Source organism: Acromyrmex echinatior, chromosome 7, assembly GCF_024713525.1.
Source record: "Acromyrmex echinatior isolate Ae372 chromosome 7, ASM2471352v2, whole genome shotgun sequence".
Classification (NCBI taxonomy): Eukaryota; Metazoa; Arthropoda; class Insecta; order Hymenoptera; family Formicidae; genus Acromyrmex; species Acromyrmex echinatior.
Genome location: NC_141858.1, coordinates 7,897,916 through 7,924,199, shown reverse-complemented (window position 1 = coordinate 7,924,199; position 26,284 = coordinate 7,897,916). Strand labels below are relative to the sequence as shown.

The 26,284-nt window shown below is 30.2% G+C and overlaps 1 protein-coding gene, 1 long non-coding RNA gene and 1 pseudogene across 5 annotated transcripts in view; 1 reads left to right on the top strand and 2 right to left on the bottom strand.

The window, feature by feature from the left end:
* Positions 1–805: 805 nt before the first annotated feature.
* Positions 806–13,099, bottom strand: Pmp70 (ATP binding cassette subfamily D member Pmp70). 3 transcript variants are annotated; one of them, XM_011068644.2, is made up of 12 exons: positions 12,776–13,099; positions 12,651–12,696; positions 8,604–8,791; positions 8,465–8,534; positions 8,052–8,149; positions 7,627–7,807; positions 7,220–7,432; positions 7,050–7,119; positions 6,477–6,952; positions 5,936–6,235; positions 4,584–4,745; positions 806–4,464 (listed from the first exon to the last, which is right to left on the bottom strand). In XM_011068644.2, the coding sequence occupies exons 1-12, from the start codon at positions 12,889–12,891 to the stop codon at positions 4,387–4,389; spliced, it is 1,998 nt and encodes a 665-aa protein (XP_011066946.1). In that variant the 5' UTR covers positions 12,892–13,099; the 3' UTR covers positions 806–4,386. The 3 variants fall into 3 exon arrangements, with proteins under 3 accessions (XP_011066946.1, XP_087263849.1, XP_011066948.1); XM_087407723.1 differs by lacking the exons at positions 12,651–12,696; positions 12,776–13,099 and adding exons at positions 12,134–12,245; positions 12,488–12,642; XM_011068646.2 differs by lacking the exons at positions 12,651–12,696; positions 12,776–13,099 and adding an exon at positions 12,134–12,642.
* Positions 13,048–13,697, top strand: LOC147909137 (uncharacterized). Its single transcript, XR_015545646.1, has 2 exons — positions 13,048–13,180; positions 13,328–13,697. It is a non-coding gene; the product is annotated as an uncharacterized LOC147909137 (long non-coding RNA).
* A 6,951-nt stretch (positions 13,698–20,648) lies between these two features.
* LOC147909136 (uncharacterized) overlaps positions 20,649–26,284 on the bottom strand; it is a 7,317-nt pseudogene continuing 1,681 nt past the window's right edge. Inside the window, exons 2-5 of the transcript XR_015545797.1 lie at positions 23,592–23,748; positions 22,990–23,180; positions 21,622–22,467; positions 20,649–21,417 (exon numbers count right to left, since the gene is read on the bottom strand). The product of XR_015545797.1 is annotated as an uncharacterized LOC147909136 (transcript). The remainder of the gene's footprint in view (positions 21,418–21,621; positions 22,468–22,989; positions 23,181–23,591; positions 23,749–26,284) is intronic.

The following is a 26,284-nucleotide window of genomic DNA, read 5'->3' as shown; positions in this document are numbered from 1 at the left end:
TTATAAATTGTGCATTAAGTTAAGTGATTTTTGAATGCCAATTAATTAAATCGGCATTTATTGACTGTAATTATAATTAATTATTAATTTGCTAATTAAAGCAGGAACAGCCGTGTCCTGGTTGTTTTTCTGAAATAATTGTGCGAGTTCATCATGTTTTGCTTTTAAAAATTAATTTTAAAAGATTTTTTTAATAAGATATTCTTCTCATAAAACGGACACCGCTGTTTATGTTATGAAATTTAAAAAATGAACGGATGTACCTGTTCTTATTTTTGTGAAAATTTTTTTAGATATTAAAATTAAATGTTAGGGAGAAAAGGTCAACTTATGATATTATATAGCTACAAATTGGAAGTTTTAATAATTTAAACCTATATATATATATATATATATATATATACCTATAATTAGAACATTAGAAAAATATTTGATAAAAATAAAAAACTTTGTATTATATCTTAAAAGATACATTCATAAAAAAACAAAGAAAAAGTATTCTAAATCAACAACTTTTGTATCAACTAAAAATTTGTATCATGTACCAAACAATATTTTTACCTGACATAAATGAAGTGTTTTAAAGAAATTTAAAAAGATATTTTAATAAATCTTTCGTACTGGTATAACTTTATCTCTTTATTTATAAAAATTAATGAAAATTGAATTCAAAAATATCAAAATTCAAAAATTGAATTCAAAATTATCAAGTTTTTCGTCTATTAAGCATTTTAGGAAATTCTTCTAAAAATAAAGGATTTATGAATTTTTAATCAAACAGTATTGTTAATGACTTACACATACATGATTAGAAAAATCTCTTTTATTCTTCACAAAATATATCTTTGCATATATTAACTTCATAGAAATTTTTGCTAAGAAAATATTTTGATTTTAGTTTTTATTTCATTTCGAACTCATTATAAATATATATTAAGTCCGAATCCATTGTGCATTTTCTTAACAATTATAGCAAATGATTCGTTGTAAAATAGAGAAAATATTTCGGAATATGGTAAAGTTATTACAGAGAGAATAGATTAAAGTAATTAAACTCTATTTAGATGTGTACATATAAGTATCAACGGAAGTGATTACTGTCATTTGTTATAACTTTAAATAAAAGAAATACTCTACAATGCAATATGTGGAAGAGAAAGAATCACAATTACAGTTCGTCGAAGTATTATTTTGCATTTATAATATATTCATATATAAGACAAGGTGAAACGTTGCGCATAATGGCGATAGTCATACTGAAAATAATATATTAGAAACAACCAATAAGAGGTCTACTTTTATTTCTGCACTACACTAGGACTTTTTCTCGCTTTTGCTTTAATATCAAATATATACTTATTTCACTTTAAGTTCCAAAAGTGTCTTCTTCAGCCAAAGAACATATATACCTCAGGTCCAAATTCACTCTACTGCGCATTCACGGAAATGTTTCACCTTGAATTTTTACACCATATTATTTTGTATGTATTCTTTATCGATTTTAATTTGCTCTTTCCTCATTATATAAAATCTTCCTATTGTCCAGCAATATCGTTATAATTTTCGGCTCAATTCAGATATCCAAGTGTAACATATGTGATCTACACATAACGATTAATTATATTCTTACAAAACATTTACTTTACAGTAAATTCTGTCATGTACACACACACACACGCACACACACGCACACACACACACACATTTTTTTTCTTCGATATGATATAACTGTTAATAAAATCTCGCGATTTTAATTCCTTATCATTTGTTTGGCAAGTATTTGCTAATCGTTTCATCACCAACATTTTAATTAAATTTACACAGGAAAACTCTAAGCACTACAAAATTGCATATATTTACAACATAGACTTATATAATAGATTATTCAGCTGTCGCATTCATGACAGCTGAAGACACATATGAAAAAACAGAAACATGAATGATCTGTTACTTATTCAGTCACATATTACACAATTGAATAAGGAAAGTATCCGATTAACAACTGCTCTTTCTCTCTCTAATGTTATCCTTACGTCTCCAATGGAAGGTCCATTATGCAAGTCTATGATTTACAGTAAAGTCTAATGCATAATCGAAAAGCACAGGTAATAGGAATAAGAAATAATAAATTTCAACCTCTGTCAGAAACTCTGTATTCAGGAATATACGTTTTTGATAGGTTAAAATTTATTATTCTCTGTTCCTATTGCTTGTGTTTTTCAATTGTTTTATACCTCAAGGCATGATGGAAGCCTTATTATTACATATTATTGTACTGGACGGAGCATGCGACAAAATATTGAATTCTTTTTCTATTATTGTCCTATTGGTCGATACTAACATCAGAGAGAATCGAGGGTGAGTGGAACGGACTCACCCGGAAGCCGCCATTTGTAGGGTAGTTGAAGTGAGTAGCAGATATGAGGCCTGTTTTTTTTTTAATTGAATTTTTGCAGTTCATCTTCTTTCCTCTTCTTTCCTCCTAGAGAGAAAAGGAAGAAAGGTGAATTGATGCAAAAGTTTAGCCAAAAAGAACAGGCCGATAGTAGGAATGTGATGGAACATACATGTACATATACACACATGCACATTCGTGGAAGTTGTACTACAAATCAGAGAAGAGAAACACTCTCCGCTCCATTCTCCCTCGATTCTCTCTATCAAACATCGTTCTACCTCCTTCTATCTCTTTCTAGGAGCCGGTTGTTCCACCTTTTGGTAAAGTTTACTTGTTTAATTTATCAAAAAGTGGAACAACCGGCTTAGGTCTGTCAAAATGTTTAGGGTTTCGATGCTAAAACTCTAAACACAATGCGAGGCAACAGTGATAAGAATAACAATAGGAATACTATAGAAATAACCGATATATAATTGTCTCTCGTTGCACAATGAAATAAATAAAAAATGCCAATCTTCGTATATAGACTGTAGTATATTCTTCCATCCACTTCAAGATTATAGCATATATAAATAGAAGTGAAAAATCTGGATTGGTAGGCTATAAGAGGCGATAGACACAGAATTCCAATTCGTCGGAAATTTATCACTATTGTCTTATTCCGTGTTCCTATGTGCATTGACATATGTATTCTCATAAGTTGCATTCTTCTATTCCTATCGCTATCGCTATCGCTGTTGCCTCGCATTGTGATTAGAGTTTTATGCTCCGTCTAGTACTGGGTGCTTTCCATTTGATGACACAAATTGACACAAGTATCGTTCCATCCTTGTTGACATTCAGAGAATGGCAACGACATTTGTGTCATCAAAGGTGCATTCGGAGACGCTATTGTGTCATTCTATCCTTGCTTTACGTCTGATAAACAATGAAGATAGAATGACAGAAGTAGCGCTAATAGTATTTCCTCGAATGCATCACAAATGAAAAGCACCCATTATATGTCGATAAGTGAAAGTATATTAGGTATGCTTTTGCACATTTTGAACATAAGAAGAGTGATATCCAGAAGCTGCCATGTTGCCGCGATTATTTGAAGTTGACGTTATGTCAATAATATTTTACATATTTATAATATAATAATAAATTTGATTTTATCTTGTGCAATAATAAAAATAATAATTTTAATTAAATATTTTAATAATATAAATTAATTAAATTTAATAATTTCAATTATTAATAATTTATAATAATTCATATGATTTACAATTTATCATAATTTAGAAAAAAATGCAAATTTCTACATCTTTTTTTATGAAACTATTTGTGCACGTTTTTATTTGACACATACTCATTTTCGCGAAATATCACTTTGCGTCACGTCAAAGTTACCGCGATGCAAATGTTTAAAATGGCCGCATCTGGTTATGCGCAGAACAGTATGAAATTCGTTTCGAAAACGAATATATCTAACATATTTCCATCATGCCTTAGGGATATGAAAATCTAAAAGTATTATACGTCATTTATATATGATAACATCATATACGTTCTAAGCTCGATGTATCTTCGACAATGACAATATATTATCAAAAATATATTACCTTGTAGAAAAATAATAATCGAAAAATATAATATATCTTTGTGCATGGCAGATTTGATTACATATCTACGCGAAGAAATTTACGATAGCGCCAAAAATGATCGCGACAACGCCGCGTTTATCACTATTACATTTGTATAATACATACATTCTGTACAGTACATATACATTCTGTATAAAGGCATCCTGTGCAATTATATATAGATTTAATATTTAATAATCGATTTTGTCGTGATACTTTATACTTACAAAAATTGCTAATTAAAAGATAAAATGTCGTCTATAAAATTATTGGAATTGTTGAATAATCGTAAAGTAAAAGGAAAAAGAAAGATAAATTCCTTGCGTACTGACGCATTTCCGCGTGTGCAAGAAATGCAAGAATTCACGATCCGAATTCTAAAGTGTCTTGCTCGATCGGCTTGAATTCGTAGCTTCCGCGGCCATCCATGTGTAAGTAGTACTAGAAGCAATAAATAGAAAATTAAGCAATGATAAAATAACATAAAAGTCACAAAACTTATACAATAAACATAAGTACATCTTTTGATCAACACAAAAAAAATTGATTTATAGCAATACCTCATGATGCTTCCAAAGGGAGCGACGATGTGAGACTGTGAATAGCGTGATGTTCTCTTCTTTGCAGTATCTGTACATGGAATCCTCGACATCGACGCTGACAGCACTCGTGCACTCGTCCAGAATTGCGAATTGCGGTTTATGATAAAATAGCCGAGCCATCTTTACAAATAACAAAAGCTTAAGATTAAAAAATGCTTTATCAGTATTAATTATATCATATTTCATCAGTAATAATTATAATACAATAATAATAAAAGGTCTGTTCTTTATAATCTTTATAACTGAATTAGTGTACATTTGTACTGAAAATGAAGTAAATATATATTTGACAGATAGTGAAAATGAAACGGAAAAAGAAAGATTTTAATGCAATCCAAGATAGTAAAAACAAACATCGATAAGATCATTGATATAAGATACAAACAAAATATTAAGATATTTCATATAAGTCACCGACGAGGTATCATTAAAAACGGTCGCCGCTTGTGGAAATTTGCGTGCCATATTTATATAATGCATATTTATATAATAAAAAATCACAACATTTATATAATAAAAAATCACGAATTTAATATTTATCGAAATATTTATTATGATAATAATCATAAATTTTCATTGTCGGTAACGTCATCGTTCTTCAATTATCCCCGAACCCCATTGATAGTCACGAAAATTTGCCCAGGTTCGAAAGTAGTGATGCCGATTCTTAAAAAAAAAAGAATCGATTTTCGGAATCGATCTTTAAATACTTATAACAATATTTATATTATACAGACAATATTTATATTATACAGAGGTTTCTTACAATTATTACATTGTACTCTTTGATTGTGTACATACGTATTAATATCGACTTACATATATTTTTAGTGGATTTAAGTATAAAGCTTATGGCATTTACAAAAATATAAGGCAGTAAAACGTAACAGTAATCGCATCAGCTAATCACAATAGAGAACGTAAAATAATTCTATTGTGATGGCCGATTTGCTTACTGCTATGTCTTACTGTCTTAAGTTTGTTTTATATGTTCCTGACTTGAATCACAGTCAACGTTTTTTAACTATATTATTTAGAACTTCGGATTATTTCATAACTTTTTAATAAATATTATTGCATTGCGCTCTTTATTGCGCAGCGCGGTGATCACATTTAAATTATTGTCTTACATTTAAATTATTATCTAAGAATAATTAATAATTAATTAGCGTACAATCGCTTCATGCATCCTTCCTTTCAAAATTAACGATAAAAAAATTGAGAATCATCGATACGATGATTCTCGGTGTATAAATCAATGATAAATGTCAGTCTTAAGAAAAGGCATAAGAAAAGAAAAAAGAACTCACTGCTATACGTTGTTTCTCGCCACCCGATAAGACATCCATCCAATCAGCCACTGCGTCCCAAGCCTCTTTTTCATTGTTGACGAGACTCTCCCTGTCCAATAGATGAGTTAATTGTACTAGTTCTAAGAACTTCTTCAAGTCCTCATCAGTAATGTTACCACGTCTCTTCATTTCTTCCTTCGTGTGAGGATATATGATCTGGTCTCTCAATGTACCCAGTGTCATGTAAGGACGTTGCGGAATGTAGAAGAGCTTACCACGCGGTGGTTTTGTAATAGTTCCAGACCAAACCGGCCACAGCTAAACATTACGATTCGAATTGATTAAAATCAATAAGAAATATAAACCTGTTACTATGCTAAAACATTATTCAACAACAATTTTTAATTTATCATTCTTCATATTAGAACTAATTTAATAACAAGAAAAGATATTAAAAAGAATCAAGTACATTACGATATGGTTTATGAAAAAATTAGTTCGCAAAGACATTATAAAACAATAGCAATAAACTAGAATGGTAAGATAATAAAGTATGTACTTCGCCGAGAATTCTAAACATAGAGCTCTTGCCGCAACCATTTGGACCGCAAATCAGTACATTCATTCCCGATTTCACTTCAAAGGACAGCTCCTTGACGAGCACGTCTCCATTCGGCGTCACTAGGGGAACATTATCGAACCGTATGATGTTGTCGCGTGGTACAATTTTGCCTTTACCAGGATAACCGATCACTTTGTCTTTGTAATCTGAGATCATCGTTCGCTCGTATTTTCCAGCGTTTAAATCGTCGAGAACTATTTTGATCTCAGTGACTCTCGCTGTGAATCCCGCCAAACGCGTCAATTCCCTACCAGCTATCACCAATCGGCCGATCGCCTCAGCCAATTTCACCAACATCCGACCGTAAGTATAGTACAATCTGAATCTGTGATCAGGCGTGCCGGAAAGTATAGGATGGTTCTTCTGGAAGAAAGGTATGCTCACTGCGTAGAAGCCGATTATAGTGGCAAAATCTGACAGAAAATATGGTGATTAATATTAGAAAGTAAAAGCAGCAATTAAATGAACACGTGTTGTTAAGTTTTTGTCACAATATAAATCGTGTCTTACATTTTCCAATATAATTATCTACAACGCCCATCAAAGCCTTAAATTCCAAGAATTTACGAAGATGAGTTACCTATAACAAAAAAAAACATTACAAAAATAAGTAATATTATTCATAATATTATTCTATATATAATATATAGAAATAATATTCGGAAACAAAGTTCACTCACAAGTTTATGAAAGCTAGTTAACAGCGTCAATTTTTCCCTATTATTTCCTCCATAAAACGCTATCTCTTCCGAGTTAACGATCAACCTTGAATTGATATGACGATATTCTCCTTCTAATCGTTGCTCTTTGACAGTCATTGTCCCGATAGGCTTGCGAAGATGAGTCAAACAGGTACCAGCTATCACTAAATACGAGAGTATAACAAGTGGCGTCTGTAAAGACGTAGCATTGAGTAAAAACGTAGTATTACTTTGTAGTGATAAAATGCTAATCACTAATGTCCATCTCTACCAATATATTCTACTCCTAAGAATGAGAAAAAATGAAGAGTAATTTAAATTGAAATTAACGTTAATCTACATTGATAGAAATAGACATAAATGAGATAAATATTTATGTCACGTACCTGTCCGCCAAGAGTAGTTGTCAATCTGTATACGTAAAGACCAATGTCCAATAGAGGCTTCGCCATATTGCTGTAAAGATCTGTACAGCTTTCGCAGAATTTATCAATGTCTGTAGTTAACAGCTGATCCGGATTCGCGATTCGGCTATCCAGATTACTCATTTTATAATAGGTAAAGCCTCTATGAAAACAAGAATTAATTTTTAAGTACTATAGTTTCTTAATAACATTTTCATTTATCTTTCCGATATAAGTAAAATTTATTGTGATAAATTATTTAAGCGGAAACTTATAACACTATACAACAATAGGTCAAATATTATGCTAAGATATAAGCATCGATAATGAATACATTAATTGTAAGACTATTGTTTTAAACCGAACAAAGTTCAATTAACAATGAAATATATATATCAGTTACTTACTTAAGATAATCATCCACTAAATTACGTGTGATATTCGTACGCAACCTTAACTTCATTTCGCTTAAAGCATACTTCAGTGTGTTGTTCACGATCGCTATCTAAATTAATACAATAAATTAATATATGGAACATTAACATATTAAACGCATTTAGTAAAGTAGCTTTGCAACATTTGTAAAATTCTTTAACACAATGGAATTAATTACTATTAATTCTTCACTGCATTTGAAAATATAAATAAATCATATATTAAAGAATTTTGCAACAGCTGCGAAGCTGCTTTTTTTGTAGAACGTAGTCATTATTAACTATTTAAAAAAAAATGTCTTTTTCTCTCTCTGGCAATAAAAAGATTTCCATTACCATGCCATATATAATCTTCAAGTAGGCTGTGTCAATAAAACTCGACTTACCATTGGTACTAAACCAAATAAATGGAGCAAATATCGCCTGAATAATAGATTATTCATGTTGACAATTGACCTGATAACAAAGTTCTGCGTCAGATAGATGAAATTTTTTACCATCAATAATTAGAAACACTGCACATACGTTTCTAACAAAGTAGCCTTGTTGATAAGCCACAAGTCACACACAGTTCTGCCAATTAGGGCGGTCGCCACCAAAAGTAGAAAACCAAACTCTGGTGATAATACACCAGGGATACCGATTTTAAGTAATTGATAGAGCCTACGGAAGAAGACGGCATTGATCTGTGCCTTGGGACTCTTTGGTTTTTCCTGCGGAGGATACATAATCAGTATGATCTTGGCCTATCTTTGCATAAACATATTAGTTTTGTTCTTTTTCAAAAGAAAATTCTAAGAGAGAGAGAGAGAGAGAGAGAGAGAGAGAGAGAGAGAGAGAGAAATGATATATATCTTAGTGCAATAAGTCGGATAATCAAACAGAATACAAATTTATATTATGACATCAAAATAATGTCAAAATAATTTCAAATGATTATTAAAAGTTACTTTTCAATCAATTATAATGCCTTTTCAATAATTTTAATGTCATTTTGATGTTATCGCTTCTTATTCCGCTTGGATATAGTTTGTTTCATTTCAATTTATTATATTCCCTATAATAGCACAATTAAAGATAAACCTTCGAATGAACGACTTATGTCCTTGTAAAAAACAAAAAAGACCATACAAAGTTTACGAAATACGTCTTATTAAATGGATGAAAATTTGAACTCAACAATGTGAAGCAAAGTCCAATAATGCAAATTTTATTTAATTAACATTTTTTAATGCACACTCTCCCTCTGCCTAGTTCGCTCCTTGGCAGGAAAAGAGGTGGGGTGGAAGTTGCTTTGCAGGGAAAGTCGAAACTCATGTGTAACAGTACAGTTATAGAATCTGTGCGCCTTAGCAGAGGGGGGGAGGGGGAGGGAGAGTGGAGTGAACCTTCCTTCCTTCCTTGGTGAAAATTTTTCTCGGAATTTTTTATATAATTTTCCAGAATGTCTATATAATTTTATAATTTTCTCACATTTTTTATACGAATTGGAACACTTCTCAGAAAATCTACATCTTTTTTTCAGAAAATCAACATCTTTTCTCAAAATTTTTTTTATATGTTAATTATGAAATATAAGAGATTTCTAAGATTTTTTATAAATATAATTTCTGATGAAATGTTATAAAATCTAAAAAATTTTAAAATATTTTTTTTTAATTATGGGATAAGAAATCTCAAAATATTTCAGAATTCACATGCATGAAAAATTCTGAGAGAAAATATAAACTTTTCGAATATTTCTGAGTATTTTTGAAAAATGTTCCAATTCGTATAAAAATTATAAGAAAAATTTTCACCTGAGTTAGCATGGAAAATCGTTCCTCCCCTTGGCAGAGTTGCGTTCTAAAATTCAACTCCGTCAACTCCGAGTATCATTTTATCTTTGTTGGTCACCGAATGTTAAATAAAAATAAAGGATTGACAGGATTAAATTTTGGAACACTCCAGGGGAGGAGGTAGGATGGACCTTGCTTTACTCGCTTCATTGTCGAGTTTAAATTTTCATTCAGTTAAGGTGCGTCATTCAAACTTTGGGTGGCCTGTTTTTATCAGTTTTTTAAATATACCAATTAAAGTATTGAGTATATGTTCATTACGTATGGGACCTTTTTGTAGAAAACATGATGATAAACATTTTTTGTTTAAAACTTTTTTGTAACATGAACAATTTCGAAGATAATCGTTAAAAACTTCTCTTTTAATATAGCAGTTTTTTCAATATAGCAGCAAAAATATGAGTGAGTACCATTTTGTATTATCACATTCGCACTCAAGAGACAAAATTATAAAAGAAATAAATAATAATTTTTTGTTACGAGGAGTAGTTCATCCGAAGATTTATCGCACAATTTATTGATACAAAATATTGGCCTAATATTTCCATGCATGCTAACAGATGTTTTCTATTTGTATAAATTGACATAAGTGCTGCTTTGTTAGGATAATTATTGTTTTTCATAGTTGAATTTAATCTCCTCAAATTCCCAATTTTGATAAAATTAGTCTCATTTGACGCGATTTTTTTTTGCACGAAATGAATGAAACTGATAAAAAAAATGTCGCTCTGCCTCGCGAACCAAAATATTAATTGTTAAAGTTATTCAGGTTAGGAAATCTGTCACATTGACGGTATAAAGGGTTGCACAAATTCTCTGCTTTAAAAATGCAATTTTTTTTCTTTAAAAACACAAATTATTTTCTATGTAATTTTTATTTTTACAATAGAGATTTGTTTCTTGAAGCAGGGAATTTATGTAATTGAAGCAGAGAAAATATTTTTTCCACATCCCTCCACATGCCATCGATGGGACAGATTTCCTAACCTGAATAATTATCAATTTTCATGATTAATACTTCGGTCCACGGGATAGAGCGACACATTTTTTTAACCAGATTCAATCATTTCGTGCAAAAACGCGTCGAATCAGCCTAATTTTATCAACATCGGAGATGAGGGATAATTTATGTTTTTAAAGTAGAAAATTTATATTTTTAAAGCAGAGAATCCGTTTTTGAAGCCGAGAATTTGTGTAATTATGAAACAAAAAATCTTATTCTAACTTCATTTACATGAGGTCTATTTTTTTATTGCTGCATTCTGAACCAGGCAATAAAATGAAGTGAAAACAAACATATATTTGTTTCACTCAACTTATTGCATAGTGTGTACCAATTCAGAAAGTGCAGCCACAAAAAATAGACCTATCTATGATCTTGGCCTTCTATGATAAGACATTTTCTCAAAAAGTGGAGGAAATAATGTTGGTATTAACCTCTAGACATTATAAATTTTCTACGACATTATAAATTAATTGCATTACGTAAGTAGCAAAAAATCTATCAGTTTTTCAGAAAATTTTTTTAACATATGTAATTCTCTGCTTTAAAAACAAATTATTTTCTATATAATTTTTACTCCTTGCATAATATTATTGCATAATTTTTATATAATACCATTACATATCTTTTGTTTTTACAGCAGATAATTGGTTTGATTATGTACGTGTTTGCTTTAAAAAAAATTCTCTATTTTAAAATACAAATTCTCTGCTTTAAAAACAAATTATAAATCGAAAATGATAAAAACGAAAATTATATAGAAAATAATTTATAATTTTAAAGCAGAGAATTTATTTTTAAAGCAGAAGAAAAATCACATATGAGCAGAGTTGGACATATATTAAACATAACATCTTATATATGATTTTATATGTATAATATCATATGTTATATGTGTTACACACGTACGTTTTATCATATTATATACGTATTATACATATAATGGAATCCCTTCTATAATAAGTCATTAATCATAAATTAGAAGTCAAAATCTAAAAATTGACGACTGTGATTGATCAATTTTTAATCTCTGACTTCTGATTTATGATTACTAAGAAGCTATTCGCAGTCCAACTCTGCATATGACTAGTTGTACAATATTAGCAATTTATAGAAATTAAAATTGTCGTTTAGAAATTTTCGTTGGTATCAATGTTCCACTTTTCGGGAAAATGTCTAATCCCGTCTGGCATCAATATGACAGATTTTCTAACCTGCTGAAGCTCCATCAACTTTAATGCTGATTCTACAATGAATCTGTAGTCGATGAAATAGCTTAATTAATGAAGTTAACCAATCAACATCAATCGTTACTATCTTCGGAGGCTATTAAGTTAAGAAGAAGAAGAAGAAGAAGAACATTAGTACAAATTGGTTATTAATCAACTTCCCTGCTAAGACTTAGAATTACCGATTGTAGAATCAGTATAACAATATCTCGATTCGCGAGGCAAAGCGACTTTTTTTGTGCTAGATTCGTTCACTTTGTGCAAAAAATCGAACAAGACTTAATTATAATATAATCGGAGGTGAGGAGGTTAACTCAACAATTATCCTTTATTACTTACTGAACGGAATACCAAGAAAGATAGAATGATATTTATGTCGACTTGTGTTTAGATTGAAAGCATCGAATGTTGAAACAATATTAAACCAATCTCGTCAATGAATTGTGATATTCGGAGCTGGTTCAGAATTCTTCAACAAAGACCTATTGTTTTACATTCTTACCTCCTTGATAATATACTGAATGTCATTGTTAACAGGCCATTGGTTCCTGCAAGCATTCAACATTACTCAAAGATACACTCATTGAAGCGAAATGGAGTTAATGGAGATTGACGCGCAATACTCACTTGGTTTTTTTACTCGTCCACCTTCTGCGGTTCCTTAGTATCCAGATAAGCGTGCTGACCGCGACCGCGCCGGCCAGGGTGCGTCTGGTGGCGAATTTGCTGAGGGCCGGTGCCATCTCAGTGTACTCGGTGTCGACAATCGAAAGTCGAGTTCGCGTACGTCGAGCTACGTGCGTTACTAGCTGCACCGTCCTGGCAGCCCTGGCGCGACGGTTGAACTATCGCGCGTAGCCTTTGGAGCATAAAGTCAGGTTAGCAAGAACGAGAGCGGATGAGTCAAATGCCGTCACGTCGTGCCGAGATGATGGTGGTGGTAGCGACGATTGAGTGGGAGATTTAAGATGGAGAGGAGGAGAAAGAGAGAGGCACGGACGAGGAACTGTCTGCTGCTGACGTCAATCAGTGGTATTTTGCGTGGACTTTCTGCGATCACGTAATAGTAGAGCATATATATATATACATATATATATATATATATATTGTACGTAATAACGGAGATGAAACATATACTCATGTCGTATATACCAGCTTTTTCTTCTTCCCCTTCTCCAGCCCGCAAATCTGTGGATTGTGCACTGTGCAATTGTTACGTTTCTTCTCTTTCTCCTTCCTTGTATCGCGTGCCGTGCTGGATGCCGGATGCCGGCAGCAAAAGTGCAAAATACAAAGTATGCACTCCAAACCACTTTCAAGATTGCAAACATCCGCCGTGCACTCGAACAACATGCTAGAAGCTACTGTTGCGCAGTGATATGTTCGAGGATCCCGAGGGGGGATGGGGATATCCCATGGGCGAAATGCGAAACGAAATGACTCTAAACTGGCATTGCAATATATACACGCGTATACATTTTCTATATATTTATGTGGAATTTCTTAATTTATCAAGAAATAAAAACTGAAATTATAATGCTGTAGAAAAGTTTTTCCATTAAAAAAAAAAGAAACAGAAAAAAATAATAAAAAAATATAACACATTATGTTGAATATTAAAAATATTCAAAAATAATAAATATTAAAATATTCAAACACATAACACTTAACATAACACATATATATATATATATATATATATATATATATATTTATATATAATATTAAAAATTAAATATTAAATAGATATATAAAAAGCAGGGTTGACGTAACGCCTTATTTGTATCGTCGTTACCGTTACAAATTACTTCTTTTGGTAACGCTTGAGTAACGACGTTACATTTTCTTTTGAATAACGTTCATAGTAACGTAGTTATATTTTTAGAGTAATGGTAATGATTTCACTAGTTACTTTTATCGTTATTTTATATTTTATTTCTATTTACGTAAAAGTTTTAATTGTAATTAGAATGTATATACATATATGTATACATATCACAATAAGTGTTCGAATTATAGTCCATTTTCTTGTAGGCACAATTCTGCTCTATGTAATAAATTTTCATTGCTTCTATAATGCTGTCACGGTAAATTTCTTCGCACGCTATAGATTCGCTGCTTTAAATGTTCCATATTTTTAATTGATACCGCATAGACTATTGATTGCAAATGACTCCATAGAAAAAAATCTAGTGGTGACAAATCGGGAGACTGAGGAATTGGTCCGTAAATGTCCAAAATTAACGTATTCCGTATTTTGAATTTAGATATTGAACAACAATCCGAGCGTTATGAGATAGACAACCGTCTTGTTGGAAATAAATACGTTATACATCATCATTCAGAAATACTTGCAACAATGTTGGAAGTTGAGAATTAAGAAAATTTAAGTAAGCTTGGGCTGTCAAATTCTGTTCATAAAAGCAAGATCCAATCAGATGACCATATACTAGACCACACCAAACATTCACTGTAATTTTCTGTTGAAAATTATGTTCTCAGAACCAATGGGGATTATCCTTCGACCAAAGTGATGATTATGACGGTTAATTACATCATTATTTGAGAACTTACATTCATCCATAGGATATTCCGTAATACAATATTTCAGAATTATTTTCACAACAACTAGCCATGTTATTTAGACGACGTTGTAAACAGTTATACGTAAATGTTGTACTTTGATCATTTTGTAAGAGTGATGACGATTCTATTTTATCATCTTATGAACGAAGAACTCTTAGATAAATAGATATCAGTTACTCTTAGATACCAGTTTCAATAGCAATTGCACGAATGGAAATGTACTAAGACCATAAGAGTATTGTCTGCAGTTGTACTTAAATACGGTTTGTTCCTTTTCAAATTCTCCATAATTTCTTAAATTCTTTTCAATGTTATAAAACATTGTTGCATACAGGTAATATCTCTGTGGATACCTTGTGGTATACAGAATTGCAGCTTCACATGCATTCCTTTTACATTCACTGAATATTAACAGCATATCAACTTTCTCATTATAGGAATATATTTTCGACAAACTGAGACTGAACTATGATTTGCTCTAATAACAAACTAAGAAAAAACTGAACACAAAACTGTTGAAGCGTTCGAGCTCCGCTATACTACAAGTTATGTTGATATTTTTTCTACATATAATTACACGTGTATAATTACATGTAATTAGGCCTTGACTTTTTTTTTTCTCAAAAGGGTATTTTGCAATTTTTAATATTGCAGTTTGAGAGAGAGAGAGAGAGAGAGAGAGAGAGAGAGAGAGAGAGAGAGAGAGAGAATGTTAACATCTTTTTTGTAATTACTGCAAGAATCTGCATATAATAGCGTTTTCCATTGGCAGAACTAATTAAGTTAATTAATGCATTTTAAATGTATTATCTACCGCTGTATTATCGACGTAAAGATGTATAATTAAAAAATATAAAAACGAGATAAGGACGTTCTCCGAAAAATCTATTTTCTTTAGATTTTTTGAAACTTACAAAAAAAGCTTGTTTTAGTGTCCTGAACATATGCTTTAAAACTAACCCGGAACGGGAATAAAAATCGAGATATTCCACTTTAAAGTTGAAGTATAACATAATTTAGTAGCATTTAACATAGGATCCCTATCTAACAATAAAGCTTATTCGAAAGTGGTCTTTTTATTCACTGTAAATAAGTTTTTCTTAACAATTTTTTGAAATAATGAGACACAAAACTTGATATCACAAGGAATAATATGAAATTTGTCTGAATATTGCTTCCGGTATTTATTTTTAAGAAATCATTGAGTAAGTAGCTCCATAAAAAAGAATTTTATTTCATATAATTTGTATTTATTAGAACATTAACTATATTGTATAAAAAAAACTTGTATAAAAACACTTATGGAACATCTTATACTATATGAAATAAATTATTTTCATAATGGTGAACACTAATGTGTACTCATTAGATTGAGCACAACTGCAGTCGGAGAACGTCCTTAAATCACGAAATCCTCAATCATTTTATTATGCTATTTGATAAAATATACTTTAGACATTATATTATCTCAGATATCTCATTTTTACATTTAGATTAGAGTTGCGTACTATGGCTTTAATGTGCACTAACAATAAATACGCACAAGTGCCACAATGAAAAACGCTATAATATTCTATTAGTGTCAAGAAAAGAAATAACGATTCGTTACATTTTGATGGTAACGATAACGAGTTACTTTTGTAAATCAGTAACGATAATGAGTTACTTTTTAGCAAAAAGAACGATAACGAGTTATTTTTATGAGGCAACGTTGCCAACTGATAAAAAGTAATAGAAAAGTCAGTTATGAACAATTACATTATAGAATAAAAATTAGTTTATTAAAAAATCAATTTCAAATTAATTTTTATTTTGTGATTTAATTATTTGCTCATAGCTGACCCTTTTATTACTATTTTTATTATTTTGCAAACTTGGAAATTGGTATCATTAAATGTATAAATATGTATAACATATACATACAATATTATTTTACTTTAATAAATTATTGTACTCTAGATGCAGCAGATGTCACTGTTGATTGACATTTTATAGGAATATACTGACTAATAACTTATTATTTCAAGCGCTTGATTTTGGCACAAAATTACCGAGAAATCTGCAGAACACAAACTGTCAATAACATTACGTATATCAATGTTATAATTTTTCCTACTTAACAAGTAAAATTGTTGTGTATATCATATTATATTCGTTGAGAAATTACAAATTAATAATAATAATAATAAAAATAGCTTTATTGAGGTGCAGAGAGATATAGATTATAGGTTCGGTAAATGTCATGCTACAATTCGTCGTATGCTACAATTGCTAATTTGCTTTGAAGCATTTTTTTTTATCAATTATAATAAAATTCTTTCTTCTGATTAATAAATCAAATGTTTTGAAACAGTAAGGTTTTGGCTGTGTTGGCTGAAAAGCTAGAACATGTGACGAGACTGCGCCTTTGATGACGTACGAGAGAAAAAAGATGTAACGGATGACTCCTTAAAAAATGTTAGTAATATATTAGGTGTTGGAATTAATTCGTAGCGTTTTTTAATGAAAGAATGTTATTTATTTCACATGAGCATTAAAAAATACATTAATGAAAGTACTTCCCATCACTTGTAAAACGCTACGAATTAATTCCAACACCTAATATGTATATGCTGCTTAAACTTTAAATCTTGATATAATATAATTATATGATAAAATATGATAGAAATATGATAGGAAAAGAACACAATAAAGATATAAATAAAATTAATATAATTAATTAGTAATAGTTTAAATAGTAATTAATAATGTATGAATATACAAATAGATACCGATTTTTCCAATTTAATGATGTCATGTGTGTTATTTTAATTTATGTTCCACAGCAAAGAATTTCTCGGTCCTCTTATCCGATAAAAAATTTTTTATGCATGAATATGTATAAATATATATATTATATATAAATATACATAAATATTCATATATAATTATATATGTCCATACATTTTTTAAAAATAATTTTACAAAAAGAAAGAAGGACATATATAAGTATGAATGTTTATAAATATTTATGTTATATTATACATATCCTTGTATAACAAATTTTTCGAGTATAAATAATTCATAGAATCGTAGATGACCAAACATAATGATTAAAAATATCAAAAAATTCATAATGTGAAATGGGCCAATTTTATGTTTTGGCTCTCCTCCAATCGTTGAAATATATCTTGATACTTATTATTGTAGGTAATACTCATTTTCAAAAATCGCAGCGAACATGATTTTTTCTTTGCGTCGCTCCCAAAATTAATTTTGGAAAATATTCTATGAACATGACATGTATTTCAGTGATGTTTCGCTATTAATTGAACATTATCGAACTTGGAGCATAACCTAAACAACTTCGCTGTATAATTTAAAATTGATGAAGATAAAGTAGTTTTTATTAGCTACATGAAATGGCATCTTTACGTAAATAAAAATCAGGGACAAAGTTCAACGATATTCAATTTATTATAATTTTTGGACTTCCGGCCTTCAAAATTTAACAGGTAAGAATTAAGGAGCATAAAACATATATATTAATAATTAATGCTTTAAGCAAACTACATGTGAAAATTATGTTCATAACATTCTGTTTTTATTGAGCAACACATTTTTATAGATTATTGATTTTATTTAATATTAGTTTTATTTATAAAACTAATATTATAAAAATTTAAAAAATAATAACAAAAATCTAAATTTTTTGATATAAATATTTTAGTACTAGAAATGATTTGTGTAAAGTTTCATTGAGATTCATCAATTATTTATAACAAATAAATATTTTGTTTATTTACTGAACAATTAATGTTTACATCTCAATATAACTTCACATAAATATTTTTGAATTCGTAAAATACTTATATAAAAAAATAGAGATTTTTATCATTATTTTATAACACATTTTTATATATTTCTATTAGAGTACAAATTTAAAAAATATTACTTTTTATTGAAGTAACTTTTGTTCCAAATGGTCAACTATCTCTAATTTTTTTGAGATTAATTTTTGAGAATAATTTTATTACTTTTAAATGCAATTTAGAATAATCTGTAATTTTTTCAAGTTATTTTTAACACATTGCATTTGTCTTACATTTGTCTTAAGGCCCGATTCCACCAACATAACTTTGACTTTAAACGAGATTTAAAACTCTCTCTCTCTCTCTCTCTCTCTCTCTCTCTCTCTCTCTCGTTTTAAAGCGAAAGAGAGACAGAAACAGAGAGAGTTTACAAAGTAAAGTAACGTTGGTGCAACCGACTTAAGGGATCTGATTGCACCAAATAAGTGTTACTTTAACTTAAGCAAAGCTTAAAGTGAGGCTCTCCCTCTCTCTTTCGACTTTATAAAAAAAGAGTTTTAAGTCTCGTTCAAGATAACAATCGATACGTCATCCGACAGATAACATTCTCCAGCGTGAAATGTTCCCTCTGATATATGTATAATCTTTTGCATTTTCATTGCGATTTTTTGTCAACTGATATCATCATACAATAGCATCCATCATTTTTTAAACGCCGCTCGCCTTTTCTTTCGTTTACGTGCTGTAATGCAAGAAAAGTGTGAAAGACAATATGTGAAAACATGCACGAAAGTTCCTGCGAATGGAAAAAATGAAGCAGCGAATCTGATTGGCGATGCGATATTATGTCACTGTTTTCGAATGTCGCGTGATGCGTCTCGCCGAATGACGTTTTGCGTGCATATTTTTGTGACAAGTGGCGATGCCTTTTTTCGATGCACTTTCTGTCTTTCTCCTTCTGCTTCTTATCTTTGTGAATAGGTCTGTTCGTGTTGTTTTTTGCATTCAGCACCCTCGCTTTTTCAATGTTCAAATATTTTCTTGTTTTAAGTGTTTAAAAATTTTGGACAAGCAATTCAAATAAATCTTATAAGATTGCTATCCTTACACGTTTCTTATTTTTAATAATAAACAATTCTTTTCTTATTTTCATTTTTTGGCTAAATTTCGAAATTTTAAATTACGATGCGTGAAAGAGCATATCTAAAAAAAAAAAATAGAAACACTATTGCCTATTTTGACAGTTTAATATTTATGTAAATAGAGAAGGAGAGAGAAGGGAAGAATATAATACTTATATATTCGATCTTTTTCATCTTCCTATTTATTTTTTTCTTCCTTATTCTTTTCTTCGTTTTTGGAATCAGAGTATCGATTATGTAACTTTTTCTTTAGAACGGAAATGTGAAAAGTGAAAATTTTTACACATGTAATGTACAAATGTATACATATAAAAAATTTTCACTCTTCATGTTTATGCACTAAAAGGAAAAAGTTATGTGATTGACTCCCTGAATATAGAATATTAAGATTCTTATTATTCACTCATCATTACTATAAGTGCTTTCTATTTGATGACGCAAATCGATACAAGTATTGTTCTATCCTTCTTAATATTCAGAGAGTGACAAAGATAGAACGACACTTGTGTTGACTTGTGTCATCAAACTTGTATCATGGAAAGTCATCAAACTCTATATCTCTAATTGTGACATCAGAAAGCAAAAAATACACGATAAAGTTGTTGTAAATTACTGAAAAATATTGCTACTAAAATATAATTAACGAGAGTTTTTGTGAGTTGCTTTTTTGAGATAATTGTAATGAGTAAACAGGAACTTTGATAAAGTCGTATATGTGTATGTATACATGTATAATAAAATTAGGAATATAGTATTAGGTGTTGGAATTAATTCGTAGCGTTTTTTAATGAAAGAATGTTATTTATTTCACATGAGCATTAAAAAATACATTAATGAAAGTACTTCCCATCACTTGTAAAACGCTACGAATTAATTCCGACACCTAATAATTTACAAATCTATTTTTTTTATTTTTTGTAAATTAAATGCATGAATGAATATATAAGTAAGATTTGTACTTTATAACCGTGTAATATATAATTTTCTATATTTTTAGCTCTAATAACAAATATTAGATATTTGAGGAAAAAAAGAATAAAATAAAAATGTTTAGTTTTAAAAGAACTACTTCGTGCAGATAGTGTAATGTATAAGAGAAGAATAACGCCGTGAAAAAATGCATATGTTTATGGAATAAAATGTGATAGATTAATCACGTAGCGTTGAAGCAATTCCTTTTGAGCAGAGAAACGTTATGACAGATATGGAGAATTTCTAGAAAAATATATACGATGAACAATAAAATGATGATTAATTTAATAGATGATTAGCTTATCAAACAATTATAATTATAATATTTTGTGAATGTAAATAGAATTATTATTAGGTGTTGGAATTAATTCGTAGCGTTTTTTAATGAAAGAATGTTATTTATTTCACATGAGCATTAAAAAATACATTAATGAAAGTACTTCCCATCACTTATAAAACGCTACGAATTAATTCCAACACCTAATAATATAAATCTTATGTTATTTTACAAGTAGGAAAAAAAGATGAAATTAGAAGTGGGATTTTACGAAGAGGGGATTTTGGTCTAGCTTGATTTTTAGGCTATTTTCATGAATTTTTTCTGAAAAATTCGTAAGGTCTATTCAAATCAGGATTTTTCCTACATATTAGTACATATTTCAAATATCTTTTTGAATTTTTTTATTGTAATTTTTCAAGAAATAAGCCTTATATAATAGTTTAGATAAGATTTTGAAAAAAATAAGATGTTACGCATGATTGCGACTGTTTTGTTCGTCTGAAATAAAAAAAATCAGAGATTATTAAAGCATATAAGTTTGGTTATCATTTGATTTAAGATAAAAAAAAATATTAGAAAAAAATGGTGTCATTTTGAAAATTACTTTCCGATTTTTCAGAGAGAGAGAGAGAGAGAGAGAGAGAGAGAGAGAGAGAGAGAGAGAGAGAGAGAGAGAGAGAACACTCGAATAATATTACTTACAATCAATCTGCTATTCTAAGACTATAAAGGACACCTTCCTCCTCGTACATATCGTGCAGATCGCCGCTCTTTCGTCTCTGAATTGCGCCCGTTGGTTTTTTTCTGAAATCGGACGAACGCCGCTCTGATCGGCGAGTTTCGTTGCGGTTGTGTGCGTGCATTTCCGGCTTGCTGGCCAATGGTCACTCCCATTACGTCCATTATTTTTGAAATGGATACAAATCCTTTATTAAATATTATCATGACTAAAAAAGTTGCGATTTCAATGCAACTTTTTTTTGCTGCTCAATGCAGGTGTTTCGGAGCAAAGTTCCAAATCAGAGCGTTCAAGGATTCATTATTATTTTGCGTTTCTGCATCCAAACATCGTTCCAGCAACTCATCACTCGATAAATTTTCATAAATGGGTTTAATTATTTTCCATACATTTGAATTGAGAGATAAATACGAGTGCTGGAAACTAGCAAGCGTGCTGGCCGCCATTTACATCAACTGTTCTCGCCCTCCAGGCAATTTTGATGCTGCAGGCTTTCATCAGTGGAATTTTTATGATAATAAAAGTTGCCCAGACTTCTTTTTTCATATCTTCCACAGAGTCTGGATGTCTTCGAATAGCCAAGCCATAGTATTTCGTGAGTTCATCGATCATTTTATCAGCTAATTTCTTAGCACCTTTGCTACCGATACCTTTGTTACTTTTTTTTATATTTCGGAGTCTCTTTCTCATTCTTCTCTCAACGTGACCCACGCACTCTTTTTACTGTAGCTTCATCCCCATACAAATTAATATCTAAAATGCCCTTGAACGTTTTGCTATCACCATCTCCAATGTACAGGGTGGGCCATCTATTGGTACGTTTTTGAATTTCGTCGTATGGCAACACCGAACGAGCTACAGACCCGAAATTTTGACAGTTTATTAGTCATACCGTCCGCGGCACGAAACAACATGTTTTCTCTTGAAGAGCGTTTTGAAATTTTAAAAACTTATTTTCAAAGTCAGTGCTGTGTCGCCGAAACTGTACGAATTTTGAAAAGAAATATGGGTCGTGATAGAGCACCCACCGAAGGAGCTATACGCAAATTGGTGAGGAAAGTTCGTGAGAAAGGGATGTTAGTGGATGACATTATATTACGACTGTTTTGAGTGAAATTGGCGCCGAGGTAGTCCAAAATGTCATTAATAATTGGGGTGACCGAATGGCATACTGTAAGGCCAGTAGAGGGAGCCACATGAACGAAATCGTTTTTCATTCTTGACGCGGATACTTTTAGCTTCACAACAAAAAAAAAATTAATAAAAAATATCAATGTATGCTCATTTGATCGCATTTTTAAAAACGTACCAATAGATGGCCCACCCTGTACTTCACGTAAAGAACTCCGTGCTCATTTTTTGACTTTAGAAACATTTCAGTAATAGCGTCGATTTCCATCTCTGCACTTCCGCTATGATTAATAGCACAATTTTCTTCATGTGTATCATACCATTCATCAATGTTTTCATTTTTTTTTGTTATTCCATAACCAGCAAACAAGAATGAATAAAAATGGATTGAAATTTTTTTCTATCCGGAAGCGTATTTTAAATAGCGAATACTTTTTTTTGGATTTAATTCGATTGAATTGGATTCAATTGAATTGAAAAACTACATTTCCTATTCAAAATATTGAATTGAACAGTATGCACAATGTGTGTGCATAGAAAAAGCTAATATTATTTTTAGATTGAAAAGTATAGAGATATGCTCCATGCAATTCCTATAAATGAATAAAAATGCATTCAAGATTGAAAAGCATTCATTTTAACATTCGTGAATCAATATTTCTGAAAATCTGAATCCATTTCAATTCATTTCAATCCATTCTCGTTTGCTGGGAAGTAACATCCTTGACAAATACTGCTTTTCACTACAGAGAGAGAGGGGAGGGGGAGGGAGAGAGGGGAAAGAGAGAGAGAGAGAGAGAGAGAGAGATAAGCACTTTTTTTGAATATTTACCAATAAGTATAGACATACCAAATAAAGAAAAAACTTTTTTCTTCCAAGTGCTGTCGTCAGACACCAGATAAGATAATTTTCAATATTTCCAACTTCTTTATTTTTCATTTTTTTGTTTGTCACAACACTTTTTAGAATCGCTTACACTGAGGACGATAAATGATGAGCTGATGAAAGTTTCGTTACAATTACATTTTACGCGAATCTTGAATCCTAAGCTTCGAGATGATTAAATTGAATATCATTGTTTACATACATACTAAATTCTTTCGAAACAGAAAAATCAGTATTTTTAGAGAAGTCTTTAATTTTTTTGCTGACATGCTCGTAAATTCTACCTTCTTCTCAACCATAAATCGATTGTCCCTGAAATGTTGTTTTTTTTGACGATCTGTATAAGTTCGTTATTTTCTCGAATCTTTTCTGTCCATTTTATTGCATAAAAGTATACGAAACACGTATTTGACACACGAAAAACTTGTTTGCGTCCAACGTTCGAAGCAACACTGATGTACAAACAGCTGTTCCTCTACAGATAGATTAGAATTGACCCTACTTTCAAAATAAAAGTTTCTAATATTTTCAACTTTCAAAAATAACAATCGCCCGAATCCGAGTCAAAATATAATCCCTATACAATGCTTTATTACCTGCTTCTGAGCGCAGGGCGGAGCTCCTTACAAAGGCACCTATATTCCAGGCACTATATCTTTGCGGATCCGCAAAAATCCTTTTATGTACTTTCTACAACCCAAATACTTGCGAAAAATGCAATTAAAAGAAATCGATTTTTTTTACTTTCTAGACTAGAATCCCCCCCCCGTTGTTCTGCTAATTGAATATCCGATTAGAATTAACTAATTAAGAAGATTAAGAATTAACTAATTATTAAGTGATGTTATGTACTATTTTAGTAGATCGAATTTTATTTTTTTTATTAACATAAGAAAAAAAAATTTAATAAAAGATAACTAATTAGAAATTTTGCTTTAAGTAATTCTACCGTTTGAATTAATTGATCATCAATTAAGGACTAAATTATCAAATAATTCTTGTATTTATCAAATATTTGTATTTATCCAAAATATCAGTATTGTTTAAGTAAATAGTATTTTTAATTTTTTTATTATTAGGTGTTGGAATTAATTCGTAGCGTTTTACAAGTGATGGGAAGTACTTTCATTAATGTATTTTTTAATGCTCATGTGAAATAAATAACATTCTTTCATTAAAAAACGCTACGAATTAATTCCAACACCTAATAGTTAATATATGAAAAAAATTATAGATGATGACATTTTCAACTAGAAATTATGATTTAAGAGATTTTGCCGATTGGATCAATCGACAATTAAATTATAATCAGAGTTCGGTCATTTGTTTAAAACAAAGTCGTCATCGACGATTAGATTGAGTGGCCGACTTATTGGTAAGCGACACGTAATATCGTAACATCGTGTTATGTAAACTGCGCGAGTGCAATCCGGTGATAATGAATGACAATTGTAATATGATATTACGCATTTATAAAGACGAATACACGGCACGTTATATCAGAGATTACGCTTTGTGAACTCGCCGTTCGTTTGATAACTGTTGACGAAAACGATCAGATTGACAGGCATTCTGCAGCCAATATTCATAAATCTGTTCTTATTCTAAGATCGTCTTAAGATTGTTACCATTTTAAGGTGTTAATACAGTGTTTTCTAGGCGGTATATTCATAATCGATTATTATATATTATATTTATATATATTATATTTAAGACAGTTTTAAGTAGTCTTAAGATAATGTCATCAAAACAATCTGAAGAATGCTGTTTATATTAATGGACTTTCTATAAAAAATTCAGTAAACAAAAATGATTGAAATGGATTAAAATGTATTCAGATTTTCAGAAATACAAATTCATGAATGTTAAAGTAAATCCTTTTCAATCTTCAATTCATTTTTATTGATTTATAAGAATAGCATAGAATATATTTTCAATCTAAAAATAATATTATGCCTTTCAATCTAAAAATAATATTATAGTATTTTATATGCGCATTGTAAATACTGTTCAATTAAAAATTGTAAACAAGAAAGTTTTTCAATCCAATTAAATCTACAAATAATATCGGCTATTTCTGTGCATCATGAATACTGTTTAATTCAAAATCCTGAATAGGTAATGCAGTTTTTTAATCCAATTGAATAAAAAAGTTTTTCTTTTAAAATGAATTATGAATGCTATTCAATTCAAAATTGTAAGTAGAAAATCCATTGTTTCATTTAAAAATGCGTCATGAAAGTTTTATTCAGAATTATGAATAAAAAATTTTTCGTTTTAATTCAACTGAATTAAAAAAAAGTTGTGTCGTAAAAATATATCATGAATTCTATTTCATTTAATAGTTAAAAGAAACATAAAAAGAACTATATAAATATGTACAATAAATGTTACATATACTTATTTTTAATTAATAAACTAATTTTTAATTAATCGCTTTTATGTATATTTCATATTAATATGTTTCCTTCATTATACAGCTAGCGTATATTTTCCGTATAATAGTTTTAAAATATTAACTATTGAAGTTCATGTAATTACTACTTTAATTTATTTAAAATTTTACACGTATAAAAATGTTTTATATGGAATCCAATCCATTTTTTATG

Bases quoted from the DNA above. Each gene is read 5' to 3' on its own strand.
- Pmp70 (XM_011068644.2), bottom strand. From the start codon at position 12,891: ATGGCACCGGCCCTCAGCAAATTCGCCACCAGACGCACCCTGGCCGGC. The intron at 8,535-8,603 runs GTATGTGCAGTG...CTTTGTTATCAG, and splicing joins AAGGCTACTTTGTTAGAAAC to GTCAATTGTCAACATGAATA. The intron at 8,150-8,464 runs GTAAGTCGAGTT...GTATTAATTTAG, and splicing joins TATTTGGTTTAGTACCAATG to ATAGCGATCGTGAACAACAC.